Consider the following 17221-nt stretch of genomic DNA (forward strand, 5'->3'; position numbering starts at 1 on the left):
GCATGCCAGCGTTACTGTGTCAGGGCAAGTTAGGGTTGTTTAAATCTTCTTCATAATCCCCTCTGCTTCCAGTAGATTCTAATTCATTTCCTGACATGGGAAATGCCTGTCGGATATGACATAATGTGCGCTTTTTGTAGACCCATTTTGTATGTTGTTAAACATGAGATGTCAAAGTCAAGGTACAAGAGTATGTTTCAAGGCCAATAACAATACAAACAATGTATAATATGTGTCCTTTAAATAGTTTGAAGGTGCAATATACCTTAAATGCCATTTTGTACATCTGAAAAATCCAAAATATTAATTATTATATTATATATTGTATCAAATGCTCGATGTTTCTCCCAACTTTACAATAATTTTACCCTTGAAGTATTTTACATGAAGCAACAATTTAAAGTTCTTGGTTCCATTTATACACAAGTGCTGAAGGGAGTGGGGATTAAGCCACAAACCAACTGAGCTGTGGTCAAATTAGCAGGATTGGAAGAGGCAAAAGGTCCTTTATCTTGCCCTGTTGCATCCCCAGGAGCTGTTACATGTCGTGTATCCATGTTTCTTTGTTTTGTTGTCTTCTGTTGTGTGCTGATCCAGACCCGAATCCTGGTGACCCATGGGGCAAGCCTGCTGCCCCAGTGTGACGTGGTGCTGGTCCTGGAGGAGGGCCGCATCTCAGAGAGCGGCTCCTTCTCTCAACTCATGGATAGACAGGGATCCTTTTTCAAATTCATCAAGACCTTTGGTGTCAGCCCACAGAAAACGGACGTACCACCCCGTGAACGAGGTACACCCAACATTCTGCATCCTGTAATGTAATTACTTATTATTCGTCTGGCTATGAAAAGATGTTGATCTTTTTCCTGTAAAGTTACACCAACACTGTCACACAACAGCAAGTTGATCACACATTTACCATATCCCCCAGGTTTGGCTAGATGGGGTCTTTTTCTGTGGAGTTTGCATGTTCTCCCTGTGTGTCTTTGTTTCTTCTAGTTACTGTGGTTTCGAGCTTCAACACAGTACACAGGACCAATATGCTAATGCTCCTGTTAAGGTTGGGCATTATGGATCAAAAGCATATCCCAATGTATTTTGGTGTATCTCAATATATCTTGCTATCTTACCAACAAAAAACAACCCCCCAAAAAGTACTGAAAATGTATTGTATTTAGTGCGTGCTAATAACATGCCAATCCTTATATCTTAGCTGTATAACTTACTAGTACACAATTAGAAGATTTGCATAAAAAAACTGTATACTTAAGACAGCGCCAATGAAACATATTGCTCTAGGTACGTAGCTATTTTCATTCAATATAAAGTGCTTCTCGTACCTTGTAAACGTTTAAAGATACATGCAAGCTTACAGTTGTAAGCAGCCAGAACTCTTACTTTTGTGTCTAAATAATCTGAACCACAAACTGGACTGGACTCACAACACAGACGCACTGAACAGGAAGAGCCAGAGTTGGCTCTACCTCCTGAGGAGACTCAGGTCTTTTGGAGGGCCACTCCTGAAGACCTTCTCTGACTCTGTGGTGGCATCAGCTCCTGTAGGTGCTTCACAGATCTTTCCTTCTGCTGCTGTCAGACTCTACTACAAACACTGTTAGCCCTGAACATATGCCATTCCGCTTCTGAGTGGAGTGGGCCATCAACCTGGCCCTCCACTTCATCCTGCAGCATCTGGGCTCCCCAGGAACCTATGCCAGAATCCTGTTTGCCGACTTTAACTCTACGTGCAACACCATCCTCCTTTCTCCGCTCCAGGACAAGCTCTCCCAGCTCAACGTGCCTGACTCCACCTGCAGGTGGAGCACTGACTTCCTGATGGAACTGAGGCAGTGCGTGCGGCTAGAATGTCTCAGACAGTCGGACTATCAGCACAGGTGCTCCACAGGGCTGTGTACTTTCTCCTCTGCTCTTCTCCCTGTACACAAACTGCTGCACCTCCAGCCATGACTCCGTAGAATTGATAAAGTTTATGGACGACACTACCCTCATTGGGCTCAACTCGGACGTTGATAAGTCTGCCAACAGGAGAAATATGGACCGGCCTGTGTCCTGGTTCAGAGGTAACAACCATTAGCTCCATTAGGTCCAGATCGTGGTCTTCAGGAAAGTCATTATTCTGCACTATTCTGACAAACTGTAAATTGTGTATACATTCAGATCAAGTATATTTTATTTGTAAATTCTAAATTTTATGCATGACTTTTTTGATATATTTTGCTTCTATTATTATTCATTGTTTGTTGTCTCTAATGCCAAAATAATCCTATTTTGTGAATTCTGTTCGTGTGCGAGCAGCGCTCCAACCTAAGCTCACCCTTTTGTGGTCTCAAGGATTGCGAGGACTCTTTATCACTTCTTGCAGTTGAACAGTGCATTGCATCTCTCTCCTCTAGGTGCTAATCATCAAATCAAATCAATTTATTTTTGTAAGGCCCAAAATCACAACAACAGTTGCCTCTGAGGGCCACAGGGAGAAATGAGCTAAGAGTTCGGCCCAGCTGTATTAAGTATAGGTCAGATACCTACAGGGACTAGCTTCTCTGTGTGGGTGCTCATCACATTGTTGAGACCACTAAGTAAAGATGGGTTAATTTAGTTTAGGGTAAAGCGCATCTAACAGGTTTACAGGCTTTTCAAACTCTTATTTCTTGGGATGTGTTGCAGGCAGCAGAAGGTCCAGGTCCTTGTCTCGGCTCAGTGTGAATGAGTTTTCCACTGATCTGTCTCAGGAACAACAGCTCCTCAGGTAAAGTCCCTACACAGAGAAGGAGAGATCTAAGAGAGAGAGAGAGAGAGAGAGAGAGAGAGAGAGAGAGAGAGAGAGAGAGAGAGAGAGAGAGAGAGAGAGAGAGAGAGAGAGAGAGAGAGAGAGAGAGAGAGAGAGAGAGAGAGAGAGAGAGAGAGACAGAGAGAGAGACAGAGACAGAGACAGAGACAGAGACAGAGACAGAGACAGAGACAGAGAGACAGAGAGACAGAGAGAGAGAGAGAGAGACAGACAGACAGACAGACAGACAGACAGACAGAGATATAGATAGCAGATAAAGAAAGAGTAAGACAATTAGAAAAAGAAAGCCAGAGACAAGAGATGATATTAGACAAAGAAAGATAGCGATGACATAAGAAATTAGAAGACACAAGGAAGAAAAAGATATAGAGAGAGATAAGATATCAGAAAATAAAAGACAGAGAAAAAAATAATCAGAAAAAGAAAGTCTGAGAGAGCAAGATAATACAAGAAACAGAGAGAGTTCAAAAGTAGAAAGACAGAGATTGGAAGACTGCATGTGTGTCTCCAGCTGCGACATGGCCAGTGTGGACACACAGACTCTCCTGGACTTCACCACAGACGATCCTGGCAAACTGACGGAGATGGACCGAGCTCACACAGGCCGGGTTTGTCTCTAATTCTCTGCTCACACACCAGACACTGTGAGCGCTGACACCGAGCGCTGTGTTTCAGGTGCGCCTCGACACATACAAGGAGTACTTTCAAACCATCGGGCCGCTGTTCCTCCTGCTCATCGTGGGGCTGTACGCCTTCCAGCAGGGGGCGTCTCTGAGCTACAACTACTGGCTGAGCATTTGGGCCGACGATGCTCCGGTGAACGGGACCCAGACGGACCACGACCTGAGGCTGAGCGTGTTCGCCACGCTGGGGCTCACTCAGGGTGAGCTCGTATACTGCAAAAAGATATGATCACCATTTTTGTTTTGGAGATATGCAAATGAGAATTTAAATTAGAAATTCATTCATTTTCTCCCGCTTGTTCCCTTTCGGGGTCGCGGGTGACTGGAGCCTATCCCAGTGACTTTGGGCCTTAGGCGGGGTGCACCCTGGACAGTGGCCAACTAGTGGCAGGGACAACACAGAGACATAGACATTACAGACAAACATTCACTCTCACATTCATTCACTAGGGCCAATTTAGAGTGTTACACATGCATGTCTTTGGATGAATTAGAATAATGTTGTCTATAATTAAAACTATGATAATGACCTCAACAATCTGATTCAAAATAAACCAACTTTGGACTATATTTCGTTAAGACGCTGTCCGGGATGTTTTGCTTGTGCTTTTTTGCCCTCTGTGTCAAGTTGCGTTCCGGGATGACGAAGGAGTAATCAAGTTACATATCTTTACCTGTCAACTTTGAAATGTCCAATCCATTTGTATAACGGTGTGATGTGGTCATGAAGCTGTATGGCAGTTTCAGCCTGGACGACTCCCCCTGCTGTTTCACCTGCGCAACACCTTCACAGCCCAGCTCTGTCCATAGGCTCAGCAGCTGCCAATCACCACTCAGCCTACTTACTTTAAACTCCGCCCTCCATTCAGCGGTTCAGCTCGCGCAGCACTGCTTTAACTAAACGGGTGTTTATCGTCAGCAAAGGAAGAGCGAGCGCATGAAGCTGAGTAAAGAGAGGAGAGGCAACGAGTATGAGCAAGTTGTCAGTTTTCCCCAAACTGACAATGGTCTCTAGTGATTCATCTCTAAAAGCTCCTAAACTATTGTCAGCATGTAGAATCTGCACCTGAGCAATGATGCATTTTAACAAAGTCAGCACGACTAATAATAATCTAAAAAGTAGCCGGGAGTTTGCATCTTTCTTTCTATCACTTACTTGCTCAAGCGCAGGAGCAAATCAGTTCGATCAGCTCACACAGAGAAATCAAAGACAGCAGATGTGGGTCCCTGTATGTAAGCTTCAAAATTCTGCATGTTTTATTCCAATCCGACTCATATTCCCTGAGAAATGAGTCTACTGAGGAACTGAATTTAGACGTGGCTAAAAGCAGATACACGTGGAGCGCGGACATGTGATACCGTGCTCAGTATTTTAAAACCTGCCACAATGAAATGAGAATGTATAGACTCAACGGGTCAAAAGACCACCTGTGCATCACTAGTGCTCTCCACCGCTCTAAAGTTTACAGCCAGTACTTATTCTGTCTGTGGACTGGCTGAAAGTTGTTCTTTGCACAAGGAGAAGGTTTTACAAGCATGATGCAGCAAAACGGCTCCAAATAGTGGAGCTCGGTCCAGTTTGTGTGCGCTCATTTCAGGCGTCAGTGGTCTTTGTGCTCCATGTGCTCAGGTCCTGGTCCGACCAATTCAAATGTTACTGAACAAATCTCCCAATGATAGTGATTTTTTTTTTCCAAAATAAAAACTTGCAATGCACAATGCTTACATTACACAAAACAGAGTTTCAAACCATGTTATTGTTGTCAAGAACTGAAAATGGTCATTTATTGAATTAGAAGCTGTCCTGCATGAAGATGATTTTGTTACGGAAAGCACACTTCTTTTTGTACCATGGAAGAAAGTGGTCAGTCAGAAACGCCACATACTTCACAGAGGTCATTTTCACACCTTCATGGACCCTCAAGGGGCAGATCAGCTCTCTCCCCATGATTCTGGCCCAAAAAATGACTCCCCCCTCGTACAAGACTCCCCCTCGTTGCTGACGTTGCAGCCTTGTAGGTGTAGGTGTAGGTGTATGGTGACTGTCCAGCAACCATGCACCACTCCATCCATCTGGACCGTCCAGGGCTGCACGGCACTCATCAGTGAACAAGACTGTTTGAAAATGAGTGGAATGTGGAACATCCTTCTTAAGTAGTTTTTCCTTTAATTGGACTGTCTGAGATTGATTTCACTGACCCAAAGAGCCCTGAGACACAATGCCATCCATCAGTTTCTCTGGAAAACAAAAAAAAATGACCTTTATGACACTTGAATACAATTTACATAGTAATTTGGAAGGCAGTGTAAACTGAAGTGCAGTGATCCGAGGAGTTTGTGTGAGGAGGGATATGGACCCTACTGTGTCTTTACAAAAGTTACTCATTTTAATCCTAGGTGGTAGGGTTAGATCAGGGTTGTCCAAACTCACAGAGGGCCGCATTTAGAAAATTATACAGTTTACAAAGACAAATTTGTCCTAGAATGACATAGTGAATCATTCAAAATGTTGCTTTTGACATTGTTTCAATGACCCTCCACACCTTTAAAAAGGGGAGTCAGACAGTGAAGGAAAGGTTTGCAGTTTTTCCTGGCCGAGAAGGAGGGTCTAAGGACAGGGGAGCATGGGACATTTGTCTAAGGTCATGGGACGCTGGGACATTACCAAGTCATTATGAACATAGTTTAATCTGTTTTTCACTATCGCCCTCAGAGTCAACTGCTTTTTTGTATTCAAAATAAATTGAATTGAATTGAACTTGGAACATTAATATTAGCATGGTATAAAATCAAAATGCTTAAATGTTTCAAATTTTACAATAAAAAGTAAAACTTTTTGTTGTTTGGAAAATTCCCACTCTGCCATTTCAAACAAACCTTTGCCCCTGCCACCACTTCCTGTTACCTGCTTTGCCCTTTCACATATGAATGAGATTAACATAAATATGTTCCGATAATCAGTGGGTTTGACCGACACATGGGACAGAGACGTAGGGGCAGACGCTGCACACTGCAGCGGTCACATCAATCTGGATGAGGCAGTCTCCTTCAGACTGGGGCTCCATGCAAGATCTCATCTCATGGGATCTCAGTGATGATAAGAAAGGTGAGAATCAGCCCAGAACTACAGGAGGAGCTGGTCAATGACCTGAGGTGAGCTGGGACCACAGTTTCAAAGGTTACTATGGTAACACACTACGCAGTCATGCTTTAAAATAATAAAAGCACACCAGGATAACCAAGAAGTGGCTCCGTAAGAAGCATATCAAGGTTCTGGAGCCTAACAGAACATCTTTGGAGGGAGCTGAAACTCTGTGTTGCGCAGCAACAGCACTGAAACCAGACAGATCTAGAAAAGCTCTGTGTGGCCAGAATCCCCGCAGCAGTGTGTCAAGGGCTAAAGGAAACTTTTGACCTCTGTAATTGTAAAATTGTAAATCTTCTGTACCACATATATTTAAATACTTATTTGCAGTAATAACATAAAAATAAATTATATTAAAATCATACAATGTGTTTTCCGGATTAAAAAAAAAAGATATTAAGATAAGTGGGAGAACTTGCAAAATCACAAGGTTTTCAAATACTTATTCGCTGACTATACGTAAACAGTTCATGGATTACACATCTAAGTACATACATACCGGTATATAGTGCATCATTATTGTTGTTATATTTACATTTTCTAATATACAAATCATTCTGTTTCACTTTGTTTGTTGAAATTGGAGTTGAGCTGTAGGAAATGATACGGCCATCTATCTGCTGCAGTAGCTGCTGCAATAGCTGCTGAGCTGAGGGCAGCGGGACTCTGATGGACGAGTCGAGCGGTATGTTTTGGATGGTGTGGACGATCTGCAGACAGTGGGGGCCAAGATGGAGGCGCTGCAGGCAAGGGTGACAACGCTGGAGTCGCAGAACAACAACATGAAAAATAAGAAGAAAGCAGATGGATTTGGAGTCCAGATCACGTTGTCCTAACCTGAGGCTTGTGGGCATAGAAGAAGGAGAGGAAAGAAAGGATAGAGAAGCTTTTTGGATGGCTCAGGAGTTGACCGATCGTGTGAAGGAACGTGTCTTGAAGGTTGCAAGGGTTAAAGAAGACCTCCAGTACAAAGCCAAGCATGTCTTCTTCGCTCCAGATATTCCATACAAGGTCCGTCAACAACGACAAAAGTTCACCACATCTGTGAGGAGCTCAGGAAAAGAAAACTGAGGCGGAACATATGGAGGAGAAATAAACCCTAGTCAGTATACTTGTCGTGGCTAGATAGGGTTTACATATTTAGATGGATGTCTTCCTCATGAGTTCCAATTTATGGGTTAAATCTAGTTATTTACGTGATTAGTTTCCAACAATGCCACCCTGGAGTGGTGCCAGGGACACATACACCGGTAAAGGCGAGCACAGATCGTTAAATTGAGCTGACCAGGAGACTCAGATATAGGAAAAGCTCACATTTTGTTACATTTAAGTTCAGGATAAATAAAACATTTGGATTTTCATTTCTAAAATTCAGTAGACTACCTTCTGATTCTCACATTCGCACCTTTAAAACAGTTGATACATTTGACATGATTCACAGAAATAAAACGTAAAGTAAAACAGCAGCCCAGAATGTCCCCCAGGGCGCTTGACCCAATGACCCTACCAGAGGTTGTGCTGGTCCATGTAGTATACTGGCCCTGGAAAACCATTCCAAGAAGGTGTGTCCTAAATTGCTACAAGAAATGAAAAAGATAAGAAGAGAAATTACAGATCTGAATTCACAGGAAAACAAAGACATACTTCCCAACCTATCTATCGTCCCAGGGGGGAGATAACGCATAAAAAAGCGGGAAATTGCCCCCCTAAAGGAGCAATTTCAAATTTAATCAGAATTAAGAGATAAAAAACAAATTAAAAGGAACGAAGACACACGTTTTACTTCATCTGATACAGTCATACAACCTACACCTGTATTTATTTATTTTTGTCGGTTTGTCATTATTGACGCCACTAGTTTTGGCACCACTCACGTCGTTCATCATGATGTTGATTTCATATTAAACACCACCTGACGGAAACACAGCCAGTGTAATCACAACAAACATGGCGGCGCCCATGTCAGCTGTTCCCCCCACTCACCTTCGCTACCAAAATTAAAGGTTGAATGGAAGATTTTTTTGGCCCAAATCTGAGTCTTATTTCCTCGTGGCGTGGACGGACGATTAGTCCTGCCACGTGTCAATCATAAAACGCACCTACCGCTCACCTGCAGCCACGTGAGGCTCGTCCCCACGTTTCCGCGTGTCTAAGCGCATTGATCTGTCATAATATAGTTCCCTCAGTGTACGGGGCAAAATGAAGACGGAGAAAGACAGTTCGAGCTGACTCAGAAGTGGACAGAAATCTACAGGAGACGAGAGATGCGATGTGATCCGTCGCGCTAATAAACAAACGCACATGTGTGTTGTATCAGTCCGCACGGGGGAGTGGCATGCGCACGGGGGAGTGGCATGCGCACGGGGGAGTGGCATGCGCACGGGGGAGTGGCATGTGCACGGGGGAGTGGCATGAGCACGGGGGATGAGCACGGGGGAGTGGCATGTGCACGGGGGAGTGGCATGAGCACGGGGGAGTGGCATGAGCACGGGGGATGAGCACGGGGGAGTGGCATGTGCACGGGGGAGTGGCATGAGCACGGGGGAGTGGCATGAGCACGGGGGAGTGGCATGAGCACGGGGGAGTGGCATGTGCACGGGGGAGTGGCATGTGCACGGGGGAGTGGCATGTGCACGGGGGAGTGGCATGCGCACTTCCACCTGAGTTCTCAAATCGCCGAAAAATCGTCCATTGCGCCTTTAAGGATAATGGCATAGAAAAGGTCTATTTTTGATTTTTCGATTGAAATATCTTCAAATCGGGAGATTCCTGACTAAATCGGAAGGGTTGGGAAGTATGCAAAGATATTATGAGAGTGGATCAAAATTATCTAAATGACTTGGCCGAGCTACTAAATATATTAAAAATAAATGGGAATTAGAGGGAAAGAGGAGTGTGAAGTTGTGTGCACATCACATTGAAGAACCGCAAAGTCCCATTCTGTTGGAACAATGTGACCCATTTTTTTAATGGCCCTGGCTGCAGAGCCACGGCGCGGTCAAATGGCCCAGCAGTTTCAGGAGCCGCGGCACAAAAAAACGCGGCTCTGTAGACACTCCCTTTTTTAATAACCCCATATCATCAAAGTACTCATTATTCACAGTGAGGGGCTAAATGTTGGAGGAACTGTGGCATCCAGAGGCAAACCACTATCACGTGTTCTGGGACAGTCCAGTTGCAAAAGAATATTGCACAAAAATAAAAAGGCACTGCAGACTGTTTTTGACACCACCATTCCACTCAGTTTTGGAACAATGTATTTGGGCCTCTAAACCCCCAACATGGAACATCTAGGCAGCCGGGGAGAACATGCACCAGGTAAAATCCTCCAGCAAAGGTAGTCCTAACCAAGCCTAGCACAAAGATCTGGAGCTGGTCCCCAGGTGCTGCATGCAGCCACCGAGGCTCCTGAGGAGATGGGTCAAATGCTGAGGACAAATTCCCCCAATAAAGTGTACATTAGTAACTTGATTCCAGCTCAAATCTTATTGTACTAAAAGAAAATAACAAACAAATTTCCACTTATTGACACTTATTTGACACAAATTATATTCCTGCCATCATTTATCAAACAATAATTGGATATAGTAATTATTGTGACAGGCCTAGTTCCACAAACCCTTTAGACACAAGTCTCACGTGTTGAGTTGGGTCAGTGTTTCATGAGCGTTTACAGTAAATGCAGGGCTGCACTGGTGAAAAGGGGAATGTCCTTCTGGAGCTGCACTACGGCGTCAGAGACACACAGACTACTGCATGGATACATATTACAGCTACACTACATATTAATGAAGTCATCTCAATGAATGGAATGGGTGTGTTCTACTGTCTCACATTTAAACAGGAAGAATAGCCAATATTTCGAGTTCTTGTACTCATTTCAGCCGAAATATACCACCAAATACAATACTGGTTGGGCCCTGATTCATATTGCATGACCATTTAAAAGTTCATAAGCATCTCTGTGGGTATTCCCAAAATTTTGTGTTTTTTTTGCAGGTTTAGCCATGTTTGCCACAACCATGGCAATATCTTTAGGGGGCATAAGCGCATCAAGACATCTCCACGCTGACCTGCTCCAGAACGTTCTCCACTCTCCCATGGCGTTCTTCGAGAGCACTCCGAGTGGGAGTCTGCTCAACCGTTTCTCCAAAGAGATAGATTCCATCGACTGCATGATTCCAGACGGCGTGAAGATGATGCTGGGTTACCTGTTTAAGCTGCTGGAGGTCTGCATCATTGTACTGCTGGCCACGCCCCTCATAGGACTGGTGCTGCTCCCATTGGCTATTCTTTACGTCGTCTTCCAGGTGAGATGGCCCTGTCCTTATTTGACTTGTACCTGACCTTGACATCTCATGCTTTAAATCTTTAAAAGATTGGTTTGCAGAAATGCTCAGAATGAGCCTGATGATAATGTTATGATTTACAGATTCATCTAACGCACATGAATTAAGGGAAATGGATTAATAGAGCGATCATTTATTTAGCACATTGTTTAGATATAGGTAGGCTATATAGTATGTACATTTTGCCTTCTCCATTCTGTGCATGACCTGTTTTATTTAGATGATTGATCAGACTTCAGTGTCTCTCTGAACCTCTCAGGTCATATGTCATCATCGGGTGGCGCTGTCTCCTCCCGTAACAGCAGTCGCGACAGTCTCTCCTCAGACTCTGTGTCTGCTTTTCTACCTTGTTTTCTTCCTGTTTCTGAAGAGAGATGACCTGAGCGTTATATTGGCGGACTGATACTGGTGCTTTAGGTTGATATAGAAATAACCCAAAGACATGAATATTGGCCGATACAGATAGTGGATCGATATATCGGTGCATCTCTAATAATCATGTAGTGCCACTCAGGGTCGAGTGGACAGCACATTTGACTCCCAACAATTGGCCTTATGTCATTCCCCAGTCTCATTCTTATTTCACATTGTTCTGTTCCTTAAAAAGTCCTGTTGATTAGTAAACACTAGCTGGTTAGCCTCCATCAATTATGACATATTTGCTAAATATATATTTTTTTCTAACTTTTAACCATGTTATAATGTTCCCGCATCAAATATACCTGCAACTAGTATTTTTCAAGTCGAGTTGCTTGTATGGCTAGTTTTTGTGGCTCATGGCTCATTTCCACTGCTGGCGGTAAATGACAAAACCATTAACAGTATAATATTGATGGACATGTGGTCCTCACCCCGCCCCGCTTGCTGAAATGACATCCAGATTTCTATCAGTCAACATGACATTGTAAAGTTCATATACAGTTACATAAAGCACATTAGTAAGTGAAAGATCCATCATAAGCAGTGTGCTGCTGTCTTTGCTGCAGGTTTGACCAGCAGACCCTAAACAACAACACAAATCCAATTATTATATTCTAACAGCTCCGGTATCAAACAGTACATGTTATTACAGTCATCTATAACATTAATGAGTTGCTCTCTGTTAACTTGTATTTGACTTATATTTGATTCTTCTTTTACACACATATTTTGCCATTATACTTACTTTAAAGGATACTAGATATAATATTGTAATGTTATCAAGTAATTTATCTTGTGGATCAATAAGTTTGAACTAAAACAGCCATATCCGTCTATAAAAAGCATTTTAGGCTTAAATGTGGGATTTGTGTTTTCTTCTGCAAACAAAAGGATCTCCTCACAATAGTTTTATAGTAAGACTCATTACAACCAACTATCAGGATTCTGCTTCATTTCTTTGTTTTGGTTTTAGCTCCAACTATTTCAGTAGATCTATATATCATTCTTTGAGCATTTCTTCAGTAGTAATCACTTTAAACCTTCTCTTCTTGGGTGCAGGGTTATCTCCGGACATTAAACCGTTACTTTTTTCCCACGCTTTGAACCCAGCGTTCATTCTCATTTATAGATCTTCCCTGGAAAACGGCCACCAGGGGGCAATCTAGCCAGAAGCGCAAGCGTTTGACGCGCTGTAGAAGAAGACGTCAGTGGAAGCTCTGTCCAGGGGACAGTGTTTTCTGTAGTTTAAGCATCAAAACGCTGTGTGCCCAGATAGAAAAAGACGTTGATTCAACGTTGATTTATGGTCAGATTGGTTATTTTTGGTTGACGTTGAAAAGTCACAGTTGAAATACCAATGGTCGAAAAAAGGTTATTAATTTAACGTTGTTTTAACCTTGTATTTTAGGGTTAAAATGCCAACATTGATTCAACGTTGTTTCATGTACATCGAGCTGATCATTCTGCAGGGGCAAAAAGAGCGGGAAATCTTAGTCTCATGAGCCTCTTGGCAGAGTCTGTGCCTCAGTCTAACTCGGACACACAAGAACCACGTCTACAGCACTTGTCTCCAGGACAACAGCAGTGAGACAACTTATGTCTACAGCACTTGTCTCCAGGACAACAGCAGTGAGACAACTTATGTCTACAGCACTTGTCTCCAGGACAACAGCAGTGAGACAACTTATGTCTACAGCACTTGTCTCCAGGACAACAGCAGTGAGACAACTTATGTCTACAGCACTTGTCTCCAGGAGAACAGCAGTGAGACAACTTATGTCTACAGCACTTGTCTCCAGGACAACAGCAGTGAGACAACTTATGTCTACAGCACTTGTCTCCAGGAGAACAGCAGTGAGACAACTTATGTCTACAGCACTTGTCTCCAGGAGAACAGCAGTGAGACAACTTATGTCTACAGCACTTGTCTCCAGGACAACAGCAGTGAGACAACTTATGTCTACAGCACTTGTCTCCAGGACAACAGCAGTGAGACAACTTATGTCTACAGCACTTGTCTCCAGGACAACAGCAGTGAGACAACTTATGTCTACAGCACTTGTCTCCAGGACAACAGCAGTGAGACAACTTATGTCTACAGCACTTGTCTCCAGGACAACAGCAGTGAGACAACTTATGTCTACAGCACTTGTCTCCAGGACAACAGCAGTGAGACAACTTATGTCTACAGCACTTGTCTCCAGGAGAACAGCAGTGAGACAACTTATGTCTACAACACTTGTCTCCAGGAGAACAGCAGTGAGACAACTTATGTCTACAGCACTTGTCTCCAGGAGAACAGCAGTGAGACAACTTATGTCTACAGCACTTGTCTCCAGGACAACAGCAGTGAGACAACTTATGTCTACAGCACTTGTCTCCAGGAGAACAGCAGTGAGACAACTTATGTCTACAGCACTTGTCTCCAGGAGAACAGCAGTGAGACAACTTATGTCTACAGCACTTGTCTCCAGGAGAACAGCAGTGAGACAACTTATGTCTACAGCACTTGTCTCCAGGAGAACAGCAGTGAGACAACTTATGTCTACAGCACTTGTCTCCAGGAGAACAGCAGTGAGACAACTTATGTCTACAGCACTTGTCTCCAGGAGAACAGCAGTGAGACAACTTATGTCTACAGCACTTGTCTCCAGGAGAACAGCAGTGAGACAACTTATGTCTACAGCACTTGTCTCCAGGAGAACAGCAGTGAGACAACTTATGTCTACAGCACTTGTCTCCAGGAGAACAGCAGTGAGACAACTTATGTCTACAGCACTTGTCTCCAGGAGAACAGCAGTGAGACAACTTATGTCTACAGCACTTGTCTCCAGGAGAACAGCAGTGAGACAACTTATGTCTACAGCACTTGTCTCCAGGAGAACAGCAGTGAGACAACTTATGTCTACAGCACTTGTCTCCAGGAGAACAGCAGTGAGACAACTTATGTCTACAGCACTTGTCTCCAGGAGAACAGCAGTGAGACAACTTATATCTACAGCACTTGTCTCCAGGAGAACAGCAGTGAGACAACTTATGTCTACAGCACTTGTCTCCAGGAGAACAGCAGTGAGACAACTTATGTCTACAACACTTGTCTCCAGGAGAACAGCAGTGAGACAACTTATGTCTACAGCACTTGTCTCCAGGAGAACAGCAGTGAGACAACTTATGTCTACAGCACTTGTCTCCAGGAGAACAGCAGTGAGACAACTTATGTCTACAGCACTTGTCTCCAGGAGAACAGCAGTGAGACAACTTATGTCTACAGCACTTGTCTCCAGGACAACAGCAGTGAGACAACTTATGTCTACAGCACTTGTCTCCAGGAGAACAGCAGTGAGACAACTTATGTCTACAGCACTTGTCTCCAGGACAACAGCAGTGAGACAACTTATGTCTACAGCACTTGTCTCCAGGACAACAGCAGTGAGACAACTTATGTCTACAGCACTTGTCTCCAGGAGAACAGCAGTGAGACACATGGTGAGTCTTCATGATATTTGTATTATTGAAGTGAATAGAAATCCCACACAATCATTCGGCTAAAATATTTTGTAAACACAAGTTTTTATTGTTAACCTTGTTTGTCTTGTTAGCTAGCGTCTGTTAGCTGCAGCAGCTAACAAGTGCAAGTATTTAGCTTAACTGCTAGAAAAAGTTATTTGTACAACATCAGATCATCATAATCTGTACTTGGGATAAAATATGGGTTGAACAGACACAGAGTGGACCAATGTGTGTTATGTGGACACGGGGAGTAAACTCGGGCCCTCAGGGGCCGACCATGGGGATGACCTGCCTCACAGTGAGCGGTGTGGAGGCCCTCAGGGGCCGACCATGGGGCTGACCTGCCTCACAGTGAGCAGTGTGGTGGCCCTCAGGGGCCGACCCGCCTCACGGTGAGCGGTGTGGTGGCCCTCAGGGGCCGACCCGCCTCACGGTGAGCGATGTGGGGACAGGAGCCTGGAGATACGGCAGAGCTTGTGTCTGTGTCTATGCGTCTGGAGGAGAGAATAGCTCATAGAGCAGGTTACCATGACTGTATTGTTTCTGAAAGTATAAGTACACAATGCTGGTAGTAATGACAGGGATAGAACAGTCCTGTGATGTAGTTTACCATTTATATTTTATTGCATTATGTTCTCTAGTGGATTTGGCATAATGTTTACTTTTAAAAATGTATGAATTGCCTAAAGTGAAGACCAAATATTGGAAATGTAATGATTCATTTGGCTTGATTATGATTTATTTCTATGCTATTCTCACTTAAATCCATTAATACAACAGTGTAAACAAACGACATGCAAGTTTCGAGGTGAAACTTTGTGTGGCTTGTTTCTTGAGCTCTGCAGCTGTTACACTTGTGCTTTGTATTTTTTATTTCCTCATTACTCTGCCATACTTATGACGGTTCTGTTTATTTAGTGGGTAATTATGTTTTATTGTTTATAGATGTACATCAATTAAATACATTTTGTTAAACCTGAAAATGTTTCAGAATAAGTATTGCATGTGTGGCCAGGTGGTAAAATGATGGACACAGACACCAGCAGCTCCAAAAAATAATGTGGGTCTTTTATTTCCCGACTGTCCTCAGGAGGAGAACAGCATTAATTTTGGTTTGATTTGGCTTACTCAAAAAATATACTTTACACTTTAATATCTGTGTCAGGAACAAAATAAAAATCAACAAAAAAAGACAACAGTAGTGGGCTTAAAGTCCTATGAAAACGCAAAGAATAAATACATCTTACTTTATACATTCGACTGTGGATACAATGAAAATAAAATTACATTAGAATCCCACAGTATGACAATGAACCTTAACTCACTTGAAAAAAAGCAAACAGACTGCTCGGACCACACTCAGCACAGAAGGACCACGAGCAGTACTGTCTCCCCTCTGCATTAACCACAAATACAAACTTGGTCAACAACCAAAAACACAATATTAAACATTAATAAACATGACAATCAATCAATATTGCAACTCACGCCGTCACGCTGTTTCAAACTATCCTTACGTCAGTAGTAACACGCTTCACAGGGCTAGTAGTCGATCTACATCGATCCTTGTTCTCTACAAAATTAGAGGAGAATAATCTTAAAATATGATGCAGTTTAAAGCATTGTCTAACGATATCAAAGATTATTTTTGTACTAAAAGCTCATTTTAAAGAAATATTCACAATATACGAACCAAATTCTGCTTTCTCTCAACGAGGCACTCGGCTGTCGCGCTGTGGTGACGTCACAGGTGCGCAAGTGTGACTGTGCTCACATTTGACCACAGTGACATCTGCTGGCTAAACGGAGACTTGCAACTAGCTTTTAAACTATTATATGACCCGGCTACACATGTACATTACTAATTTAACTTTCTTCCACTTTCAGGCCGTGCTGCATCTGATATGGACAAAGACCATTCACCACACTAAAGACAATCAAAGAATTACAGTACAGTTACCATGACAACCTCAGCTTCCACTTTATCATTTCCATCATTCACAATGTTAATTCAGCGTTGAATTAACGTTGAATCAATGTTGATACAGAATAGAAATTTCAACGTGAAACAATGTTGAGAATTATAGTTGATCTGACGTTGTTTCAATGTACACATAGGCGTTAATATCAACGCTATTTCAATGCTGATCAACACGAGCAACATGTTGTTGATTCAATGTCAGATATCAACGTTGATTCAACGAAAAGCCTGATGGAACATAAACGTTGATTCAACCTCATTTTGCTATCTGGGTGTTTTATTACAATAAGTCTCATATTCACTAAGGAATTAGTCTAAGGCTGAGCC

The 17221-nt window shown here is 43.0% G+C and overlaps 1 protein-coding gene across 1 annotated transcript in view; it reads left to right on the forward strand.

The window, feature by feature from the left end:
• The window catches only part of LOC140378270 (multidrug resistance-associated protein 1-like), a 180000-nt gene that overhangs the window by 72860 nt on the left and 89919 nt on the right, over positions 1-17221 (forward strand). The window contains exons 12-16 of the mRNA XM_072464033.1: positions 598-787; positions 2683-2764; positions 3318-3414; positions 3482-3689; positions 10634-10944. Coding sequence (XP_072320134.1) covers positions 598-787; positions 2683-2764; positions 3318-3414; positions 3482-3689; positions 10634-10944 — 888 coding nt within the window. The remainder of the gene's footprint in view (positions 1-597; positions 788-2682; positions 2765-3317; positions 3415-3481; positions 3690-10633; positions 10945-17221) is intronic.

Source organism: Eucyclogobius newberryi, unplaced genomic scaffold (assembly GCF_026437365.1).
Source record: "Eucyclogobius newberryi isolate DKJ021-1_F unplaced genomic scaffold, fEucNew1.0.hap1 SCAF_4, whole genome shotgun sequence".
NCBI classification, from domain to species: Eukaryota; Metazoa; Chordata; class Actinopteri; order Gobiiformes; family Gobiidae; genus Eucyclogobius; species Eucyclogobius newberryi.